Genomic DNA, 23358 nt, shown 5'->3' on the forward strand with positions numbered 1-23358 from the left:
TTATAGGATGAAGAACCAATTACTAAATTGGTTGGTAATTTCTGAAAATTTCTTCAACATTGCATACATATTTCTTCTGAAGGGGCAATAAGAAGCAGAAGGAGCCTCATTCACTTTTGCTGTAGTTGTTAATTACATCTTGATCCTTAGGGTTTGATTTTGGCAGATCATAGTTATACTTAACTGCTTGTTTCCTCCCCCAAACCCATCTCTTTTTAAAAGCAGTTTTTTATAGAGAACTCATTCTACTCTGAAAATTTAAGTGCTTTATACTTGAAGGGTGAATTTTATTTTTGGCTTTTGTTCCTACATGAGGCGTCGCCCTGAATTTAGGGGAAGCATAGATGACTTTTAATATCCTAAGTAAGTTGTAAAGGTCTCAAGTAGAACTATTACCAAAACTGGTTTAAATAAATTTATGGACAATCTCTTTTTTCTTTTTTTCTTTTTTGAGATGGAGTCTCACTCTGCCACCCAGGCTGGAGTGCAGTGGCACCATCTCGGCTCACTATAACCTCCGCCTCCTGAGTTCAAGTGATTCTCGTGCCTCAGCCTCTTGAGTAGCTGGGGTTACAGGCGTGCGTCACCACACCCAGCTAATTTTTATATTTTTAGTAGAGACAGGGTTTCACCAGGTTGGCCAGGCTAGTCTTGAACTCCTGACCTCAGGTGATCTGCCCTCCTCCACCTCCCAAAGTGTTGGGATTACAGGCATGAGCCACTGCGCCCGGCCGACAATCTTTCTACCAGGTTATTTAGAGACATTAAGGATAACTGAGATCTGTATATATCCTTGATTTATTAAGATGAGTGCCATAGATGAAAACTGACTCTGAAACACAGCCATGGGAGCCACTGTTAGAAAGGCAATCCTGGGCCCATAGACCACTAATCTGACCCCAAAATGGCACTTTAAAATATTTTGGTGTAAATTAACTTTCAATTTAGAGATTCAGCTGTTTCACTTTTTGCGATCTTTCCATTGTTTTGAGGTTCTAACTTGGACCCAGTGGCTTCCTATTCAAGTTTCTGGTTTCTAATTCTGTAGGCTTTTAGTTTTCTGTAGCTAGTTTGGACTCCTGGCTGGTTTATTCTTCTGGTTAGTCTTAATGTTTATAATAAAGCCTCTCTTTGCTAACCAATTATAAATTATTTAAATCCGTGTAATAGCCAATATAGTGGATAAAATATATCAATGACACTTTAAAAATAGATGCTTTCATCATCCTGAGGTATTTCATTAGTCCATTTATATTTACTGTTTCTTGGGCACATAGAGCTGATTGGGACGCATCTAGAAATAAATTACTTATTAATTTTTTTAAATGGCAAGTGACCAAGCCACTTAAGGAAGTGGCCAAGTGACAGAATATTAAAAAAAAAAAAAAGAGCCTTAATTTTAGGGTCTGAAAAATGAGGTTCAGATCCTCATTTTTTCATTTATTAGTTGTATGAACTTGGGTAAATTACTAAGTCTCTCGAGGCTTCAGCCTCCTTATTTGTGCAATGGGGGTGAGAGATCTAAGTGGGGAGGATTAATTGAGATAATGTGTATGAAGTGGCACGTAATACGTTTCTAATTGTTATTCACCTTTCCCTATTCAAATGGCACCCACCCCATTCCTGTGTTTTCTTTCCTGTTTTTTTTCCCCTTGGCTATTGAAAAGTATAGCTGGGGAGACTTAAAACTATTTATACTCAGTAACAAATGATGTGCGTCTTAAACAGATTTTAGGAACTTACATGGTCTAGGTTGAAAAGAAAACCCATTCACGAGACTTGACAGCCAAAGACCTGTTCTCCATTAAGCCTTGTATATAACCTGTTCCATATTAAGCTTTGAAAAGACTGCATTAAACTTTGCATTGGTACATATTGTCAAAGATTTGTGTTTTGGTTTAATACTCTCAGTTTTCAGTAAGGGAAAAAGAATCTCTGACCAAAAAAACAAAGCAAAACAAAATGAGCTTTTTAAAGGTCTGTTACAGGAGCAGACTAAATGAGTACTCTGGCCTGAGATTGCTGAATGTTTTATTGAGTCACTGTTTCACGCCCACCTCTTCCTGTCTTGTAACAGTTTGCAGTTTTGACTATCTGACATGATTAACCGTTGCAAATCTAACTGATTACAACTGTTAGTCAGTCTGTGCAACAGAGAATGGTATCTTCTTCTGGAGAAAACAGACATCCAAATATGCTACCAAACTTTTCCCTGTCTCTTTTCCCCTTCTTATTCATCGCTTTTAGCTCATTAATTTGAAGCATCAGGTGTAATATTTCAATGAAGCACACCTTCTGCTAAAAGCAAAATTTGAGTTTATATTGAGAGATGTCATGTTCATTTAGCAAAAAGTAAGTCACTGTCAGGGAGTTATTTCAAGATTTAACAGCAAGGATGTATGTTAGGGGAGGGGTGGACAGGGAGGAGAAAAACTTTGTTCCAGTAATGATGAAATCATCATACCACAGGCACATTAAGGCCAGGACAGGAGACACTGGCTCCTGTTAAAATGATTCCCATAAGAACTTTCCTCTTTTATCTTCTTATTGTAGTGCAGCTAAGCAAATGAAATGCTAAAGCTATGTGAAGTAAATAACATAATCAACAATGATTTACTATTGTTCTCTCGTGAGGTCATGACCTAACCCTAAATAAAGACTTCTAAAATTGTCTGTGCTTGGATGTGTTCCTGATGTTGGAGAAAACTGAAAGAAAAAGAACCTTCCTCAAGTGGACCAGGGTTTTGTTTTCATTACAACTGTTGCTACTGAGGAGCTTTTTTGGAATTGGAGTCTTCCTGTGTAGCACTACAATGAGGACAATGATCTTGACTCTAAGCAAATTTGGAAATGTCCTAAAGTGGTCATTGGAGGGTTTCCAATTTAGAAGAAGGAGTCCTGCCTCTTGTCTTTGTTTCATTGCCTCCTTAGAGATGCTTAAATGCAATTTGGAAATCTATGCTGCTGTGTAATCATCAATACTGTTTTTTAATATTCACTGTATATTTTCCCCTTTTATATCTGCAGGCAAGAGTTTCACCTTGACCATAACTGTCTTCACAAATCCTCCCCAAGTAGCTACCTATCACAGAGCAATTAAAGTTACAGTGGATGGACCTCGGGAACCCAGAAGTAAGTACTCCCCTTTTTATTGAAGAAGGTAATAGAGTTTCCAGAGACCCTATGAGGAATTTATTCCAAATAAGTTAGTGTCACTTTCATGTCCATAGTGTCTTTGTAGACTTTGCTATCTGCATATATTTTTTTTAGTGAGGGACAGTTAGTCAAACTTCAGAGTTAGTAGAAAATAAAACTACGGTTTTAACCTTTGCCACACAATCACTAAGGCCTCTGTAGCTTTGGGAAATGAGTGAATAATTATTCAGTCACTGTTAACTATTTGCTAAGAAATTTTGCTCATGTACTGAACATAATGGGGCAGAATAGACCCATGAGAGCTGAGGAAGAAAAGAGTAAACTTAAAAATCTTGAGCTTAGTCAAAAAGCACTGGCATGTGTTTCCCATGGCCTAAGAATGTGTTTTAGCTTTTTAACTCGCCCACTCAATTCCCTTTATGAAGAGCACACTGCTTAATTACAAAGAATTTATTTGCAAATGATAACTTGCTTGATTGTTACAACACTGTTGTTTGGTCATGCTCTAGTAATTGTTATAGGTAGTTTTCTTTTAACAGATAGAGTCAAACCACCTTTAAATCCATCTTGGTTTATTTGTCTGTCTGGACATCCAGAAGGTTTCACCGGCAATCAGTTTCAGGTAGTGCACATAATCTATTTGGGCCAATATGTATGTTCCCTCTAAATCTAAATTGACCGAGGTTTGCTTCCCCCACCCCCACCAAAAAACTGCTTTGAACAAACTCAGCATAGCGGTATTTAAATATATTTAGAGATTAAAGATTATTTGATATATAAACCATTAACAATTGTGTGCCAATGGAAACATCATATAGAACTCTGCCTTTGCTGAATGAATACATTGGAATCCTAACCACTGCATTTAGGGAGTTCAATTTGGTTTGTGGTGGAGGCATAGCTGGCAGAAGTACTTGCTCTATAACAATCAACCTGCCTAGACCATGAGAGTGGCATATCTTTTCTTCCCCTAAAATGAGAGAAAAGGTCTCATAAAGTTTTGCCTCTACCCAAGCAGCATACCTTCCTAGCAGTGGGAGCATATGGTGGGTCCCGTCCCTTTAGCTGCTGTCTCTTTTCACAAAGGCTGACTGCTTGCCTGAACTAGGGAGGTTTCCTGCCTCAAAAGCAAGTCTTTGAGGTTTTTGTTTTCTTCTCCTTTCATGTGTATGGCATTCTTCCAGGTTCATAATGTTGAGTCAGTGCTGGCCCTGTCTGTTCAGTTTGGGAATGCCCTGTTAGGTGACTGCTGTACACATGTGTGTAAGCCCCAAGTCTCTAGTCCTAAGGGCTAGTGGTTATGGAGTGCAGGTGAATAGAACAGAGCTTTGCCTGGTTTGGGGCTTTGCCTGCCTTTTCTGGATAGCCATAAGTTGGGAATGATGCCTTATGATGGAAGATGTCTTCTAACTTTTGGTCAGACTAGCCCCGGAATTCCTGAAAAGGCAGGACATCCATTTTAGTAATGCATATAGCAGGATAGTTGGTTTTTAAAATGTAGCACCACTAATACTTATCTCTTAAAGATGTTTCCTGCTGATCTCAGCTGCTTTTCTCAGTTCTTGGAAAAACCATTTGCGTGTGTTTGTGTGCGTGTGTGTGTGTGTGTATGTGTGTGTGTGTATGTTTATGTGTGTATATGTGTACATACACACAAGAGTTGATGCTCAAAAGTTGATGGCTGGGAGAGGAAAGAGGGAAGGATAGGTGCTCCCTGTTCTGAACGATATGACAATAAGTGAGAAGGCAGGGTAGCTTTGGAAAAGTCACTTCTGTTTCAAGTGTGGATAGCAGTACCTTATTTCAGAGAGGTTTTGGTCCAAATTAGTCAATAGGCTAATTTGTAAAGGCAGAGATGTGCCTTGTAAAGTCAGAGGAGTGCTCTGAAAGCAGTGAGAGTTAGGAGTAGAGGGGCCAGGTGGTATACGTGGGACCTGAGTTCAAGCTTTGTGTGGTGCCCAGGGTGGGCGGTGGAAGCAGATACAGATCTGCAAGTGGTAGACCACCTGCCCTAGATAAGCCTGAGTAACATTTCTTATTAACTGAAAATATCGGTGAAAATGCGGGGTCATTTTCCTGACATCATGGGGTGACTTGACGAAGTCAGTGTCTGGAGAGAAGCATGGGTCTGCTTTGAGTGACAGCTGAATCCTATAACCTGGATTCTGTGCTGGATTATTTTTTTCCTCCCTGCTTTTGGCCATCCTGGGCATTGAATATTTGTAGCATAGCACTCTTCTCAATATGGTTCTTTAATTTTGACACTCCCAGGTGTGGGAAATGCACAAGATTTCCAATTTTCTTAAACAGTGAGTATAATAGGAGTTTGATTAGTTGGTGCATATAATGTTAAATGGGAGATCCTCTAGAACACAGATTGGCACACGTTTTCTACAGAGTGCCAGATAGCAAATCCTTTAGACTCTGTGGGCCGTATGGTGGTTTCTGTCACAACCACTCAACTCTGCCATTGTAGCTCAAAAGCAGCGTAAGCAAATACATACATTCATGGTCATGGCTATACAGGTTGAGTATCCCTTATCCAAAATGCTTGGGACCAGAAGTGTTTTGGACTTCAATTTTTTTTTTAATTTTTGGAATATTTGTGTATATAATGAGATACCTTGGGGATGAGACCCAAATCTAAACATGAAATTCATGTATGTTTCATATACACCTTATGCACATAGCTTGAAGATAATTTTATACAATATTTAAATAATTTCCTGGAAGAAACAAAGTTTGTGTTATGTACTTATGTGTGGAATTTTCTACTTGTGGCATCATGTTGGTGCTCAAAACTTTCACATTTTGGAGCATTTCAGATTTTCAGATTAAGGATACTTGATCTGTATTCCACTAAAATTTTACTTATAAAAATAATTGGTGGGCCAAGTTGTAGTTTGTCAACCCTTGCTTATTCAAAGTGGCTTATTTTATTGATCCTTAACAGAGAAGGGCTTTAGTAAAAGGCTTTCCTGGGGCAGTGTTGGGGCAGGGGGAGTGGAACAATTTATATGCAGTTGTTTAGCCTCCTCTCCCCCAAATTATAATTCCTTAATTAGTGGTTATTAGTCATAAAAGTAGTATACTTCTGTTTATCACTTATAGTGCCTTGAAGGAGTTGAGGATTTTCTACTATTGGTTCCTGTTGATGGAATTTTACTCCTTCCTCTAAAGATCTGAATATATATTGAAAAACCTGCTTCTGGTAGCTCAGCTGTTTGAACAAGGACAAATTCTGGGTTAACTGGTTGGGTCTTTATGTCAGACTGCTTGGATCGAAATCCCAACTCCACCATTTATTAACTGTATGGAGGCAGGCAAGTTACCTAACTTCTCTTTGCCTTGGTTTTCTCATCTTTTATGTGAGAATGATAATACCTTCCTCATCAGTTGCTGCAAGAATGTTAAATGTTGTAATGTATGTAAAATGGGTAGCACAGTGACTGTCATGTAGTAAGTGTTCATTAAGTGTCAGCTATTATTACATCAATTTTCTTTAGTGTCAGAGGTTTGCTGTAGAGTTTTGCTTATGGTATGCCTCTAGGAAACAGATACCATCTATAGCTTCTGTCCTCTAGTATATTATTTTTTTCCCCTGCAGATGGCTTTTCTAATTTTTGCTCATTAGTAAATGACACTAATAAGTATTATAAATTATGCCTGAGCAGATATTCATGCTGCTCAGGGAAAGCTGTGCAGAATTGATGATAAATTTAATTTGTTTGCAGCAAAGTCCAAGGGCAGATGCTATGCCACTAGTACCCCACTGTGAGGCCTTGCCTATCAACACATCTGCCAAGACTTGCTTTTCACTCAAAAATCCAAAAGATTTCATCCTTCTATGTTTTCTGTATCTGGCAGCTGAACCAGTGCTGTCACATCACAAACAACTTCTTTTCTTAATATACACATCTGGTGCTGGCAGTTGGACTAACTTCATAAGAGCACATGATCATCACTCATTACAAGATTAAAAAGTACCCTATGGCATCATTGATGTTTTTTAACTTTGATCTTTTGCAGTTGTGATTCATCTCGGTTATAAAACTTGCCTTTAAAGGAACATAGCCGATGACTTATTAGAACCTTCATCTTAAGTAGCGTAAACATGAAAATGGTGCACATCTTTACAAAATGCCATTTATTTTCTTTGCCAGCTTATCATTTTAAGACATGACATCATACTTAAGATCCCAAATTTGTAAGTCTTGTGTTTAGGCAAGGCATATTGACCTTCTGTTGGCAAGCTAGCTCTGAAGAACGACTGTCAGCCGGAGAAGTGGTGTAGCAGCAGCAGTAATAGTAATGCATTTAGATACCTAGCTCTTTGAAACATCGGTTTCTATTAGGATCCCTTGTTCCATCTGTGGACTTGGTTCCACCTCCAGTCTGATTTAAATAATTTCTACAGGAATGTGAAAACTTGGTTAGCAACATCATATTCTATAGAAGTGGTTCAGAGTTAGGGAAGAGGACTGATGGAAGAAGGTATTACTGGTTGTGCAGAGGATGGAAAAAGTAAATAAGCTTACACAGGATACTTTAAATTCTCTTGCTGTATTTTTTAGTTGTCTATTACTAAATAATAAACTATCCTCAAATATAACATCCAGTTTATTATTTCTTATGATTCTGTGGGTTGATTGGGGTTCATCTGGATGATTTTTCTATTTGTCAGGCTTGGGGTCTATCAAGTAGCTGCAATCAGATAGTGGCTGGTGCTGGAACATCCCACATGCTTCATTTATGTGTCTGATGCCTTGGTGGGATGGCTGCATGGTTGGGCTCAGCTGGAATGATGCAACAGCAGGCCCCACTGCATCTCTTTCCATATAATCCTGGATCCTCTTCCTCTCCACGTAGCCTCTCCATGTGGTCTTTCCCGCTGAGTCTGACTTCTCACATGGCGGCAGCTCAGGGCTCCCTAAGGTACAAAAGTGAGAGTTCTCAGGCCTTTTTTTTTTTCTCTCTCTTTCTTTTTGAGATGAGGTCTTGCCCTGTCATCCAGGCTGGAGTACGGTGCCATGATCATAGCTAACTCCAACCTCAAACTCCTGGGCTCAAGTGATCCATCCTCCCACCTCAGCCTCCTGAGTAGCTGGGACTACAAGTATGTGCCACTATACCTGGCTAATTTTTACATTTTTTGTAGAGATGGGGTCTCACTGTGTTTCCTAGGCTGGTCTTGAACTCCTGGCCTCAAGTGATCCTCCTGCTTTGGCCTCCTAAGCAGCTGGAATTATAGGTGTGAGCTACTGCACCCAAGGATGTTGGGCCTTCTTAAGGATTAGGCTCAGAACTGGCATGGAATTGCTTCCTCTAGATTTGATTGGTTGAAGCAAGACACAGGTGCAGCCTGGATTTAAGGGAAAAAACCACCAATGGTGTGAATGTTGGGGGATGTGGTTCATGACACCAATGTCATCAACTTACATAAGTGCTTAGCTGGCAGTTGTCATTGTCACAACAGGAAAAATAATTCTTTTCAAGGTGCCATCTTCTGAAAGGACTCTTGGCTTTTTCAATCTAGGGGACATTCAAAGAAAATGACTCCAAATTTACTAGTCTAATGGTAGCGTCACTCTGAATTGAACAGATTTGGTAAATATCAGATGAATTAGTGGTGGGTATTCCCTTGTGGTGCTTGGTATTAGCAGATCAATACTCAAGTGAGAAGAACATTAGATGTTTGAACAAAAAGAAGTATGAGCCTTACCCGGCAACATGACAAGTCTGTAGCAGAAATATCTTATGAATCCTCAGATGGTTAAGATTAGAGGGTTTTTTTTTTTCAATTTTTAAAATTTTTTTTCGAGTGGCATGATCTTGATCTAGGCTCACTGCAACCTCCATCTTCCAGGTTCAAGCAATTATCCTGCCTCAGCCTCCCAAATAGCTAGGATTACAGGCGTGTGCCACCATGCCTGGCTAATTTTTATATTTTTAGTAGAGACGGGATTTTGCCATGTTGGCCGACTGGTATCGACCTCTTGACCTCAGGTGATCTGCCCGCTTCGGCCTCCCAAAGTGCTGGGATTACAGGTGTGAGCCACTGCGCCTGGCCAAGATTAGAGGTTTTATACTTTGTATCATCCAACTTTGAAATTCTTGCTTGCTGGCACCTTGGCAAACCTACTGCCTGACACATGTGAGTGGGTTTCTAAAAATTTTTGTGTGTCGGGTCTCAGGTGGGTAAACCGTATTTACTCTCAAGGAGAGACCAAAGCTGTGAATTGTATTGTACTTCCTGCCAAGGCACTGGCATTCACCACTGATCAGCCAGCCACCTATCTCGACCTGGTGGGAGAAAGGAGAAGCCCTGCCTTTTTCCCTCCAGTAATCTAGCTCCTTTCTTGCAAGCTCAGAGTACATGGCTGCAACATTTCTCTGCTTGGCTTTGTGTGTGGCTTCAATAAGGGTCTGGGGCTTAGGTTAGTGAGAGGTTATCTGGAAGTAGAGAGTACTGTTGGTATTTCTAGGCTTGCCTTAGTATCCTGCTTCACTCAGCTTGTTAGGCTTAGGTCCTGCAGCTAAACTATTTTCTTTTCCTGTTTGCTCATTCTCAGTTGTGCCCAATTCATCAACAAATCTGTAATTGTTCAGAGAAGTTTTATTTCTCTGTATTTTTGAGGCATGTCCAATTGCAGAAGTTTTACCTTAACAAACTTTAGTTAACAGACTTAACGAAACAGGTGGTGTAGGCAAGACATCATCTCATTATTCTCTCACGCTGTTCCACCTAGTTCTGGGACTGCTTTCCAGCCTGGTGAAGGGTGGAGAGAATGGAGGGGTTGACATTTTTCTCTTCCTCATTCCAGCTGATGTCAGCGGCAGCTTACTTTTATCCTCCATTACTTTTCATCTTAGTTGGGTGAAGGAATAGACTTTTTATGCCAAAGGCTAGCCCATGACTTTTGCTTATTTACCAAAAGAGGATGCTTATTTTATTTTATTTTATTTTATTTCAGATGGAGTCTTGCTGTGTCTCCCAGGCTGGAGTGTAGTGGTGGGATCTCGGCTCACTGCAACCTCCGCCTCCTGGGTTCAAGCGATTCTCCTGCCTCAGCCTCCTGAGTAGCTGGGATTACAAGTGTGTGCCACCACACCTGGCTAATTTTTTGTATTTTTAGTGGAGACAGGGTTTCACCACGTTGGCCAGGCTGGTCTCAAACTCCTGACCTTGTGATTCACCCGCCTCAGCCTCCCAAAATGTTGGGATTATAGGTGTGAGCCACCGCGCCCGGCCCAGGAAGATGCTTATTTAGAGATTGGTCACATGTGAAATAAGGTGAGGGTACATGTAAAATATGTTGGATAGAGGGACAGCAGATGTATTTTTTAAGGTTATTTGATTCTTCTGGACACAGTTCTTGCATTCACATTCTTGCAGTCTGTGAAGATGATTTGAAAAAACTTGATAGGCTTTGCGCCATGCCCCAGATGCCACAGGCCTGGGTTTTAGTCCTTAGCACAAAGCATTAGCAGAGAATCCCTTAACTTCCTGACTTTCAGACTTCTCCTGGATTCTTCACTGTCTCCAAAGTGCCCAAGGAATAGAATTTATGGGTAAATGCCATGTTTTGATATTTACAAGTTGACAAATACAAGCAGCAATTTGATTGTCATAGATATTAATCCCTTGGCTACCAGTATATAAAACATCGTTGAAACTCTTCAACTTAAGAGAATAATAACAGTAAAAAAACCCCACTGTTCTCTGTTTCCCTTTCTTCAAGAAGGATGAGGGGGGCAGGGGGATGGGTCAGAAGCGCTGGTGGAGGTTATGTCTGGTGGTTGGTGGAATGTGCTCTTGAGAAGACCAGTTTTAAATATCTTTCAGTCCTTTTTTTTTGTTGACTGGCTGTCAGGAGCTGGGAAGATAGCCAAGAAGGAAATGACACATCGAGAGGCATTTTGTGTTGTGCAACATTCTGTGGAACTGATGCAAGGATATATGGCCTGTTTACACATTCCTTCCCTCGCGGACTGCATGGCAGTAATTTAATTCAGCAGCACATGGCATGCTGCAGCAAGGAGCTATGGCATTAACATCCTTTCATGGCAAATTATCACAGCCGTTAAAACATGCTCGTGTCCCTCCTTTGCACTCTTCCCGGGCTTCCCAGCTCTGAATGTGTGTTCTCGTTGTATTGGACTTGTGTTAACAAGGTGCTGTAGCTTTCACAGCAAGAGCACAGTTTCTGCGTGCATATGTTCCAGTTGATATATTTACTTCTAACTAAATATGGCATGGCAAGTTTTCAAGTGATATGTGTTCTAAAAACACATACATGCTTGATCCAAATGTGTCAGTAGTTTGTATCTTAGTGTAAGTCAGAAATCATTCATTCTGAAAATAGTGTTAGGGACTTGACAGGGACTTGAGAGAAAGAGGTTCCCCTCCCCCTTTTTTTGGTCTTTCTTTTTTTTTTTTTTTTTTTTTTAAATAAAAATGACCTTTCCTTCTCAAGAAAGATAATTCCTGATAGATCACTGAAATACTCTGTTCACCTCTATTTTGTTTGTGCCATGGCAATTTCTTCAAGGAAGACTAGACCAGTGAATAGGATATACTTAAAAATAGCAGGGAAAAAAAGGATCTGTTGTATTGCTTTTCCCATTCATACCTGTCCCTACCTAGCATTTTTATAGGATACATTTATGATGTCAACTAAAGAACATCTTTGGCCTTCACATAAAATCTCTAAAGTTTTTATTTAGGCAGGTATAAAAAATAACTAATTACTCTTGTTTGTTCAAGTAACTTTTGGAAATTAAGAAGAGGCATAAAAACCATTTAGGTCTAAAATATTAATTCAAGATCATATGTAACAGTTAAAATAAAAGACTGTGTTTGTAAGTAGCAAAGGAAGGGCTCCACTTCTCAGAATTTCTCTGCTACTGTGCACTGGTGGTGAAAATCTATTTGTTGGAAGACCAAAACCCTTCATTAAAATTTAGGATTAAGGCTTAAACCCAAGCACCCCTGGAAAAGGTAACTCAGACTTAAATTCTTATTACGATAAAAACAAGTGATATAGAATCATTTTTTGGGAAGTAGGTTTTGGAAGATAGAGGGAGAGTGATCAGTAAAATCCTGGGTACTAGAAAGTAAACAGTGAGTGGCAGTGTGCAGCAGGCAGGACCTTTGCCGGCCTGGATGCCAGTGGTTGCCAACTTCAGGCATCACAGTTTTGCTGCAGGTCAGCTGTAGCAATGAGCATTCCTGATGCTTTTCAGTTCTGATATACTCTTAAGTGCAAGATTTTGTTATTGAAAGGTGAGAGTTTTGGGTTTCTGTATTTCCATATCTCTCTCTTTTGCAAATGTTTTCCTTTCAGAGTATTCCTTTTCTGTTGTTCTAGATACATGCTAGCTTTCCTACTCTATTGGTTTGCAAGTTATCATTGAATGTATTTCTTTTATTTTACTATTATCTTTACCATTTTATTATGTCTATTTGTCTTATTAAAATTAATCATGATCCCTGTCCATACAAGAACTTTAGCATTCTTTAAACTTCAGTCTCACCCCCTCTCTTCTAATGTCGTTATCTGATATTTTAGTAGATCTTTGTTTTATATTTCCTGGATTAGTCATTATCGGTGTTTAAAAAATGTTTATACTTGTATTTATCCATTATGTTTATTGATTCATTTGCTTATCATTCCTTCTTTCACCGTAGTTCTTCCTTCTAAGTTGAGTTTGCTTTTTTCTTGATGTAGATCCTTCAGTAATTCCTTCAATGAGAAACTGTTAGTGTGAAACTCTCAGAGAGTTTTTATTCCTGAAAATGTTAGCAGTTGTGTGTATTAGCTGCTGCCAACATGTGGTGATGTGAGAGGCGTTCTGCTGAAAGCCTGTCTGCTTTGAGTGCCTGAGATCCACACTTCCAGTCATTCCTTTGTATTGAGACTTTCAGGTCATTATTACCAGGTTAGCTGGAGTAGTATTTAAGGAAATGGAACACAGGACAGATAATATTCATGAAAGATGGTGGAAGGGAAATGTTTCTAAGCTCCTGTCACTCTGGAGAGCTCTGGAGAGGTCTAGGGTCAGTGAGTGGGGAGGAGGTCAGAGGGAATGTTCCTGCAGAGGAGAAAGCAAAGGGGGAGGAAATTGAATCCCTTATTTTACACTTTTGCCATGGGCAGGCACTGAGTTGCTTTGGAACTTTTTATCCAAATTTATGTTAAAGAACTCCATCATTACACTTGCTCTGCAGAGGTCATGTGGCTGTTGCTCCCTGAACAACCAGAGCAGGAATGCTTAGATATTGGTGTCCACACGTTTCTGTCGTTTTGGTGAGAGTACAGGACTCAGAACCACAAGAGCTGTCTTTTTTATGGTAAACGAATCAATGAATTAAGAAGAGGGAAGAAAATAATGTGTGGACTAGAGGAACATGGTTTAAGAGGGCCAGGAGACCATGATCTGGGGTAAGACTAGCTCTGGGCAAGGTGGATGGGGTGACTCCAGTGCTGGCTTGGTGTGTGTCTTCCTGGGGTTGTGCAGTAGTTGGCGAGTGGGGAAGACATAAGATGACACTGAAGCAAGCTGGTGCTTTCTGCCTTTCCGTGAACTCTCAGGCTGCCTATGCACCCTCCACAACACGCATTCTCATCTTCTCATTTACCTCCTTGGAGTTAAATTTTATGAGATACAATCTGGGTAAAAACGCTAGCATGTATTTTGGTTGTGGGGGATACTCAGGATGATTAATCTGGGCTTTATGCCTCCTTAGGATTGGCCCAGGAAATTATTAGTAGGCAAAGATGGGCCCTTCAAGGAGATGATGAAGGTACCAAATGCAGGTTGTTCTACAGGAAGTGAGGAGAAATGTAGATGTGTAAAAAGAAGGGTGAGTGTGAAGTCTGGGTTACTAATTCTAGAGCTTTGGTTTCTGTTTCACCCCCTCACTGTTTACTCCAGCCTACAAAAACAAGTGACAATGTGTTTTCTACCATGAAGACTGTTTCAGAGTAGCTTAACAGGGAATTAATCTGTAAGGGTAGTTTATGTTTAAGAGGTGGATTCCCTTATGGCTAAGGGGATTGCAGGACTCAGGAATTCTTCTTTTGAGACCTCATTGCAATCTTTGTGACCTTAAGCAAACCACTAAACTTTTCTCTACTTCTATTTCTTCATCTTTCAAATGGAAATAGACATGAAGGCAACTTCACAAAGTAGCTGGGAGTAACTCCTAAGGAATGATCATAAAGTACTTGGCACACATGAAGGGCAGCTTAAATACCAAATAGTAATTATGTAGCGCCTTTCTGCCAAGGAGTTCCAAATGCTTAGACATTACCTCAGTGATTCTCTGTACATCTCTCTGAGGGAGGCATTATGCATTTTACACATAGGTAAACTGAGGCATGGACACCTGAGAACTCATTTGTCCTATGTTACTCTGCAAGTCAGCAGATGATTTATAGAGACAGGCAAGGATTCCAGATATTTTCCTGTTTATCCTGTTGCCATTTGTCAAGTCTGTGTAAGTGTCGGACCCAGGGGATTCTTGGTTGGTGTGATGAAGCAGTGTTACATAAGAAGCATGCTTAGTGCTGCAGTAGCATCGCTGAATAGTACAGAAGTCAAAGTTATAAGGCCTGGCACAGAGTGAGCATGCAGTTCATGGATGTAGCCATGTTTGTTGAATGAGTATTGAATTCATTTTAGTTTAACAGTTGAAAACACTAAATTTTGTGAGATGAAAATAATACATTGTATAACTTAACCTCAATAGAATCTTACTTTGAATACCAGTGAAATGAAGTTAGTACTTGAAAAAAAAAATTAACTTTAAAAAATTGCACAAGTGAAAAAATTGCACACTAGAAAATAAAAACTAATAATAAAAAAGAAGAAGACAGAGATCACTCATAATTTCATCTCCCAAGATTACCACTACTAACATCGTGATGTGTATCCTCCCAGATATTCTGTGATAGATAATGCTGGTACTGTTGTGAAAGATAACAGCAGTTGGGGAAATAACATCAGGAAAATGATGGAATGCTACAGAATGGCATGACCACATTGAAGCTCAAAGGAGAGCAAATAACTGGAAACGAGGATAATTGCTGTAAGGAAAAGGAGCATGACAATAGAACCGACGATTGTTTCCAGTTAATGGCTGCCTCTGTGATGCGAAGGGCCTGTGCTGCCTGAATGATGTGGGACTAGATGGATCTGAGAAAGATCTGTTCCTCCCCCAACCCTGTCCCACCACTGAAAATACCATCTCCCTTTAAAATAGCTGACAGAGCCTTTTTTTTGGTTACAATTAGAGATGTGTTTTAAAATGTAAATATTTCCGGCATGGGAACATTTATTCATTCAAAAAATTATTTTGAGTGCTTACTGTTAGCCAGGTGCCAGGCAGGCGTGATCCTCCCTTTGAGGAGCCTACATTCTGTAGAGAAAAAAGGCAAGAAACAAGTAAGCAAACATTTCTCTATAATCACATCTAATTGCAAATTGTGATAAGTGCTGTAAAGGGAACTGATGTCATAGTAAAGAGTAATGGAGTGGGAGGGAACAGAATGGAACCTATTGAAGAGTGGTCCAAGGAAGGCCTGTCTGGGGAGATGACATTGGAGCACAGACCTAAAGGGTGAGAAGAAGCCGGTTTGAGGAAGAGTTGGGGGAAGAGACATCAAGGCAAAAGGTACATTGTGTGCAAACCTTGAACACAGTCAGTATCAGAATCTAATACCTAACTTTGCTAGGTGAGAGGGCATTAGCAATGCCTACATGGTTGGGAAGAGGTTGCAAAAAAAGTAGACTGGACTCACACACCCAAAAGTGGCTGTTTATAATTGTACCCAAGGCTGGTGTGGTGTAATTAGAGGAGCACAAAAGGACTCTTCATGTTCATCCCTCCTGGCCCCAAACCGCTCTCTTATCATTCTCACCAGGTGCCTGAGATTCTTCGTCGAGTTAAGGCTTCGAGGACAGGATGTTCATAGATGTTATCTGCAAAGGATAACACATTCTAAGCCATTTTTGGTGAACAACTTGGTTTAAGTAAGTGAATCAAATCAGATTAGCTAGATACTTATTTTATAGCAGAGGACCACAAGACCCAAATTGGTAGGGAAAGCAGGTTGAGAAAGACCTTGAAGAGCTCTGGTGAGAAAAATCGAGTGGGAGGAGGGGGAGGGGGAATGGCTTGTCTGTAGCTGGGGCTCCGTAAGAATTCTGGGTCCCGAAGAACATGTTTTCTTAGATAAAGAGCCATAGGAGTGGGCTTGTACTAAAAATAACCCAAACAAAGCCGTAGGTTACCTATATAAGTAGATTCTCTTAGGACTATGTGTCATGCAGTAAAGCCTTGGCTTATGTGGACAATGAGAAGCAATCCCAAAGGTGATCTGGGTTTCAAAACATAAGAGCAACATGGAAAACTTCAGAATGTTTAGCGAAGAGCATTGATGATGATTAAAGGCTTGTAAAATTGAACCTATGAGGATAAGTTGAAAGACTTGGGATCGTTTAGCTTCAAGAAGAGGAGACTGAAAAATGACTTAATAACAGACTCAAAATTATGAGAGTTATTAAGCTATGTATGGTGACCAGCTGTTCTGTTTCTGGCAAGGTCAGAGAAAGAATAGGTTTCAACTGAATTAGGTTAGATTTAAAGAAGAACTTCTTGACTACAAGAATTGTTAAATAGTACAGATTGCTGAAGGATGAGGGCTTGAATGGAGGGCTTTTCAAATACCTTCCATTTTAGTGATTCTCTGTGTGTTTATAAAGTGCAACAAAGTGCCACCTTTCTGCTTTCAAAATCAAAGGCATGATTTCTGTTTTCGATTATAATTCTGAAGCTCAGACTCACAGAGGTTTGTGGACATAAATAATGAGGGTAATTTGTCTTGATTCAGTGGCCATTAGAATCTTTAATTGAGAAAAATATGACCAAAAAGAGGAACAGATCTGCCATATGATCAAAAAATTGTTACTGATAATCAGAATAGGTGCATTATTAATTTTGGACTGAGGGGGATAGTGTTTTATTTTTAGAAAAACCCACGTTCATTTGATTTGTATATTCCAGATAGAAAAGGTAGGGGGCTTTATGAAATTGATTCATTTTTGTCTGTTCCTTCCCTACTGGGAGAAATTAAAAACATTTCCAGGTGACACCAAAGTTCGTATAACCTGGAACTTGAGTGATGCAATCCAAAAATCACCCTCAAGGAATTTATCGTCACAGGGAAGGAAAGAGAGAGGAAATAGGCAGGATTTATTTCTGAAAACAGAAACCTTCATGCATTTAAAGGCTGGCAGAGAAGTGAAGTTGAGCAGAGCAAGTCTGAGAAAGGCTGGCTGAACACACCATTCCTTTCAGCTTTGGAGCTGGAGCTGCAGGAAAGAAAGAGCCCTGTTTTCAGGGTTAACTTTTCTTGGAGAAACCAAGCATCAGAGTTTGTATTTTTAAGTTTATTTTTTAATTCATTCTTTTGCTTATTAAATACCTGTCTGAGCAACTTTTGTAATAATTAATTAGTACACCTGCACATGGTTTGCTTTAAGCATTCACTGATAGCTCACTGATGAAACGATGAGAAACAAAGCATGTGCACACACACACACACACACATGCGCACACACACAGTGTTTTAGATGAGCTCTTGTTTTGAACTAAGTGCATACAATTTTCTCTAAAGGAAAAAAATAATCGAGAGACCAAAGAAACAGACTTTGAAACAGGTGACACAACAAGGAAGAAGGCTGAGTGGGTGTGGCGCCAGCCTAGGGGAAAGGAAAAATACTCAGAAAGCCTATTTTTCTTTCCTCCCAAAATAACTTGGGCTCCATGGCTCGTTAAGAACATTTAGACCCTTAGCCACTACACTTTACCCTTCCAAAGCACCATCACTGGTGGAGAACCACCCACAGTTCAAGGTGGGTCAGAAGTCACAACTTGCTTTCTTCCACTGCCCTCCTTTCTTCATTGTCCATGACATTTTCTTAGTGGTCCTTGGCACTTCTTATGTCCTTCTTATGATTTCTACATTTGGGTCTCCCCCACTTCTCGCCCCCAGATGATTTATTTTCAAACCTCTTCTAAAGATTTGTAAAAGCTACAGCTGTCTCTTCATGGGAAAAGCCAACCTAAAGGGGATTAGTGGCCCTCCTTTTTTGCTGTGAGGTCAGAGGACTGATAGTGGGAGGGAAAATCAGCTGGAGAGAGGTTTGGTTTCCTCCTGTTGTTTATCTTTATAAAAAAGAATGCTCTTCTCAAACACTTTGTTATAGGAAAGGTCTCTTCATAACCTATGTGGGGACAATGGAGGGCCAGTTCCATGTTTTCTGCAATAACTGAGGCTGGCTCTGTTTTCTTGAGGAATAAGCTGTGAAACTGAGGATATACTGGGTTATCTGAAGCAACAGAACACCCATTGGTATACCCATAAAAAGTGTTTGATTATCTGTTCTCCCCTGAGGACTTTACTTAAGACTTATAAACCAGTCTCCCTTTCCTTAAGAGGTACTGTGATAGAGGCAGAGTGAGAGCTTTCAGTGGTCAGGGCTTTCTAGAAGGCTGGACACATGGCCATGATAATGCCTAAAGCACTATGAAGAAGGATGGAGGCTTTTATGAAGGTCCTGAGATTCAAAGGGAACAAAAGTGGATGATTTGGAGAATGTGTCAGTGAAGGTCCTGTGCTTTGTTCATGTCTCAGGAGATTCCCACATTGACTCTCTTTGGGTATTTATGAAAGTCTACATTGTTGGCACAGATCTGACATAGCAAGGAAATTTGCTGGGGCCAGGGATCCAAGAGTTTTTGGATTCTATAATTAGGAAAGCATTGATGGTCCAAAACGCAGGATGAACATTCATTTTATTTTTTACAGAACATATTTTTGTCCCCTTTCTGTGTATTATATATTGGTTCTATATTTTGTGAGACCTGGTGCAGCAGTTCCTTGGTAGAGCCAAATAGCCTGAATGAAAAGAAGGAGAGATGCCTCTTCCTTTGCTTTCATTCTAGATTGTGTTGGAGCTATGCTGAGGATGGTGAATAGAGAAACTGATTGTAGTTAATTTGTCACCTCCTAGCCCAGTGGTAGCATTTGAACGGAAGTAAGTTAATGGAAAAGGACTTTGCAAGACATACCAGCCCCAGCCACTCATTTTTGCTGAGGGTCAACCCACTGTCAGATATAGCTGGAGAAGCCCTTCTGTGATATGGAGCCACCGTTTCTTTATTCTTTTGTTAGGAAAACAAATATAAATAAATAAAAATTTGCAACTGAATTGGAAAAAATCTGACACTGAGGGATGAAATGTAGCTTTTGTAGCATGAGATTTGTGCCACAAACTGACCAGAGGAAGGAAATCTGATGATCTAGATAGATGCCTTTGGTTATTACCACTTTTGCTAAATGCCTCTCTGCTAAGAACTCAACAGGATGAGTCATCTCTTAGCTGTAAACAAAAACTTTTATGGGGAAGGGAGAAATCCTTGTGTTTGAAGGAATAGGTGGCATTTCCGGCTAATTTGTAAATGTCTCCTTTCATTCCTTTCTAAATTGGAACAAATTGCTCCAAAAAGTCTATCAGAAGATTATGTATGTATGTATGTATGTATGTATGTATGTATGTGTGTGTGTATGTACTTTTGTTACTGCAATGAGCTCCTGCAGCTGAACCATAGCTGAGTTCTATTCCTACATCTATTCCTGGTGCTATTTGGTCAGTTCTTGGAATGGATTTTGATAGTTTTCACTTCAGGAAAACACAGTCTCAGGCCGGGCATGCTGGCCCATGCCTGTAATCCCAGTACTTTGGGAGGCCGAGGCAGGTGGATCACTTGAGGTCAGGAGTTCGAGACCAGCCTGGCCAAAATAGTGAAACCCCATCTCTACTAAAAATATAAAAATTTGCTGGGCGTGGTGGCAGGCGACTGTAGTCCCAGCTACTTGGGAGGCTGAGGCAGGAGAATTGCTTGAACCTGGGAGGCAGAGTTTGCAGTGAGCCAAGATCGTGCCATTGCACTCCAGCCTGGGCGACAGAGCGAGACTTTGGGAAGAAAAAAAAAAGAAAAGAAAACATAGTCTCACCGTTCTCCTCCACATAAATGTGGCCAGGCTGTTGGAAAGCTCGTGGTTTAGAAATTATTTAAAACAACTGCGTTAGAAAATATTATTATTTGTACAATAGCATCTTAAATCTCAAGACCTCTATACAACTTACAAAGTAACTGTAGCAATTCAGGGAAATTCTTCTTTTTTAAGTTTTATTTCATTTTTAATTGACAAATAATTATATTCCAGTAAAATTCTAATGTTGATATTTAGATGCTTTTGTTCTTGGTGAGCTTGGTAATTAAAAGAAGGTAATTTTAGGAAAGAAAATCAGCTTTAATAATGTATCCATATTGTTTATTTCTACATTAATTGAGCAAACATTTGCACCATGGCTGCTCTGTCCAGGGCTTTTGAGAATGCTAAGTGCCGATGAAATAACTTTGAGAGTCTAACTTGAAAGAGCCTCCAGCAGAATTGAGTATAAACCCAAGATTAGCACCTATAAAGGTCCATAAAGGGCTTAATTTGTAGTCCTTTTATTTGTCTTTGGCACAGTGTCAAGTGTGATGGACTAGGGTGGAAGGTGAAGGAGCAAGGTAAAGAGAGACTCCTGTGACAATCAGCAATACGCCTTTAAGTTCCTTGGGCTTTGCTTATCTTTACTAAGCCATCTTTTCTTCTTAGAGAAACTGCAGTTATTATTGGTCACAAGAAATGAATATTCTCATGTACCTTACAAGATTTGTTTATCCTGTTAGTCTTTAATATCATTGTAGATAAATGCCCTGCCATTGTAGAGAGGTAATCATACTTTTAGTTTTTGATAATTTCAATTATGTGGAAAAAAATTCTGTTTTGGTGAAAATACAACATTGTTAGGACTAGTAACAAAAGCATATATATGATGCTCAGTGCTGCCAATTGTTTCTTTTTACATTTTAAATAACATTTACTTAATTTAATTAGTATATAAGAAGATCTGTTGTAAACATTTCAGAAAATTCAGAAAGCATTGAGAAAAAGGTAAAAGTCATTTGAAACTCAACACCAAAGATAATCTCAGTTAATATTTTGACGTAATTCCTTTTACTACTTTTTCCTAAATGTATTTGTATGTACGAATATATATTCACATATACTTTTTATTTTATACATTTTTGCATTTTCTAAACTAATTTTATTTTTTAATTATTCAAAGGAATTGACTGACCTATACCCTGAGTCTTAATCGCAAAATGGTAAATCCTGTTTGATTAAAAATGAACATTTTGAAAATTGATTTACAAAAATTGGTATAAAATCTATTCCTTTAAAAACATTACAGCCCACTGCATTATTTTCTGATATGGTTGCCTGCCTCAGAAGACAACTCATATTAAGTGTACATTCTTCTCCTTGCTTTTCTTCTTGTCTCTTTTTTCCTTTTATCTCTGTTCTGTTTTATAGGTGCTCACAAGATGTTTGGTATGCTAATTGAATAAGAATATGCTACGTTGGGCACTCTAAGCTTGCTTTGAAGGTCTCTTGGGTTTCCTCTTCAGACTTCCTCAAGGCTCCATCTCTTTATGTCATCTTTTGGAGTGGCTTATGTATACCTTAGCATAGGATGCTCAGACCTGCCCTATGGTCTGGGCTTTCAGAAAATAATATATTCTATGTTTGCATAGCATACAAAGTTTGTAATAACACTGATGACTTCACAACAACTCTGTAAAGTAGACAGAGAAGATGCCGTTTTACAAGTGAGAAAGAAGGCTGGAGAAATTAGAGAACTTGCCCAGGATCGCACATCTGTGTTGAACATTTCATATTTAAAATTGGTTAGTATGATTCAAATCAAATTCAAGTTGAAAAAAGGTTCCTGCTGCGAATTTGAAGAAAAATGTGTAAGATGTTACTATTTTACCACATCCAAAATAATTTCAGATTACTCTAACTAGAAGCTAGCCAATTTTTATATGCCTTTTTTGGGAGGAGGGGGCAAAAGTAAGTAGGAATCAGATACATGTGAAGAAAAAAACAATTCAAATCAATTTTGGGGGTTACATAGTTGTAGTTTTTGTTCTGAGTTGCTCTGGTGGAGGATCAAAGAAAAGCGGAATTAATGGAGAAAAAGATATATGTAGAAAAAAAGAAAACATAGCCTTTTTAGTGTAGCAGCTTGTTCCTTACTAAGGATGGAAGGGAAAGGTAACGCTTAACCTTTCCCAACAGAAGAAGGCTGCAAGTCAGGGCAGGGATGGCTGAATCAGCAGGTAAGGTAGTTCTTTTTTCCTCCTGGACCATCTCCATAGGAGATAGGGTGACTGGAGAAGGGAAGGTGGAAGGAAGATCCCATGTCAGACAATGCTTTTTCCTATTTTTGGAATTCTAGAAACATGAAAGATGAGAGGATGTAGATTTGAAGACTCTAAAAATCCTGAAAAGTATAACATTTTCAGTTCATAAGTATATCTGGAAAAGAAGAAGCATTCTGCTTGGCAAATGCTTGGCCTTAAGCTACTAAGTCTACCTGGAAATGTAATTTGAATTATTATTATTTTTTATTCAATGCTTGTAAAAACTAAAGCAGCCTTTCTAGTGTGACTTTTGACATCAAGGAGGCTAAGTGAAGTAGAGAAAAGTAGGAGACTAGGTTGGGGAGGCTGGCCCATAGAACAAAGTAGAAGAAATAAGCCAGGGCAATGGCAACTTGGCTGATGAGAGCCTGGGACTGAGTGGAAAAACATACAGGCCCAGTCAACCATTGTGGTTAAAAGCTTTGTGAAAAGTGTGCAGAGGTGGCTCTAAAATGCATTTGCCTGGTTAATATGACAAGGAAGCTCACAGGCATATGAAGGTTTCACAGGCAATGAAGGCTCTCTGACTGACTATATGGGATCTAATCAAATGCAATGATGAATTCTGGGATAGGATTTTTTTTTTTTTTTGACAGAATTTCACTCTTGTTGCCTAGCCTGGAGGCTGGAGTGCAATGGCGCGATCTCGGCTCACTGCAACCTCCGCCTCCTGGGTTCAAGAGATTCTCCTGCCTCAGCCTCCTGAGTAGCTGGGATTACAGGTGCCTGCCACCACGCCTGGCTAATTTTTGTATTTTTAGTAGAGACGGGGTTTCTCCATGTTGGTCAGGCTGGTCTCGAACTCCCGA

The 23358-nt window shown here is 39.6% G+C and overlaps 1 protein-coding gene across 7 annotated transcripts in view; it reads left to right on the forward strand.

The window, feature by feature from the left end:
* Positions 1-23358, forward strand: part of RUNX2 (RUNX family transcription factor 2) — a 347192-nt gene that overhangs the window by 111699 nt on the left and 212135 nt on the right. For all 7 annotated transcript variants that reach the window (XM_063666238.1, XM_063666237.1, XM_063666239.1 and 4 more), the window contains exon 5: positions 3028-3132. In XM_063666238.1, coding sequence (XP_063522308.1) covers positions 3028-3132 — 105 coding nt within the window. The remainder of the gene's footprint in view (positions 1-3027; positions 3133-23358) is intronic.

This window comes from Pongo pygmaeus, chromosome 5 (genome assembly GCF_028885625.2).
Source record: "Pongo pygmaeus isolate AG05252 chromosome 5, NHGRI_mPonPyg2-v2.0_pri, whole genome shotgun sequence".
In the NCBI taxonomy this organism is placed as follows: domain Eukaryota; kingdom Metazoa; phylum Chordata; class Mammalia; order Primates; family Hominidae; genus Pongo; species Pongo pygmaeus.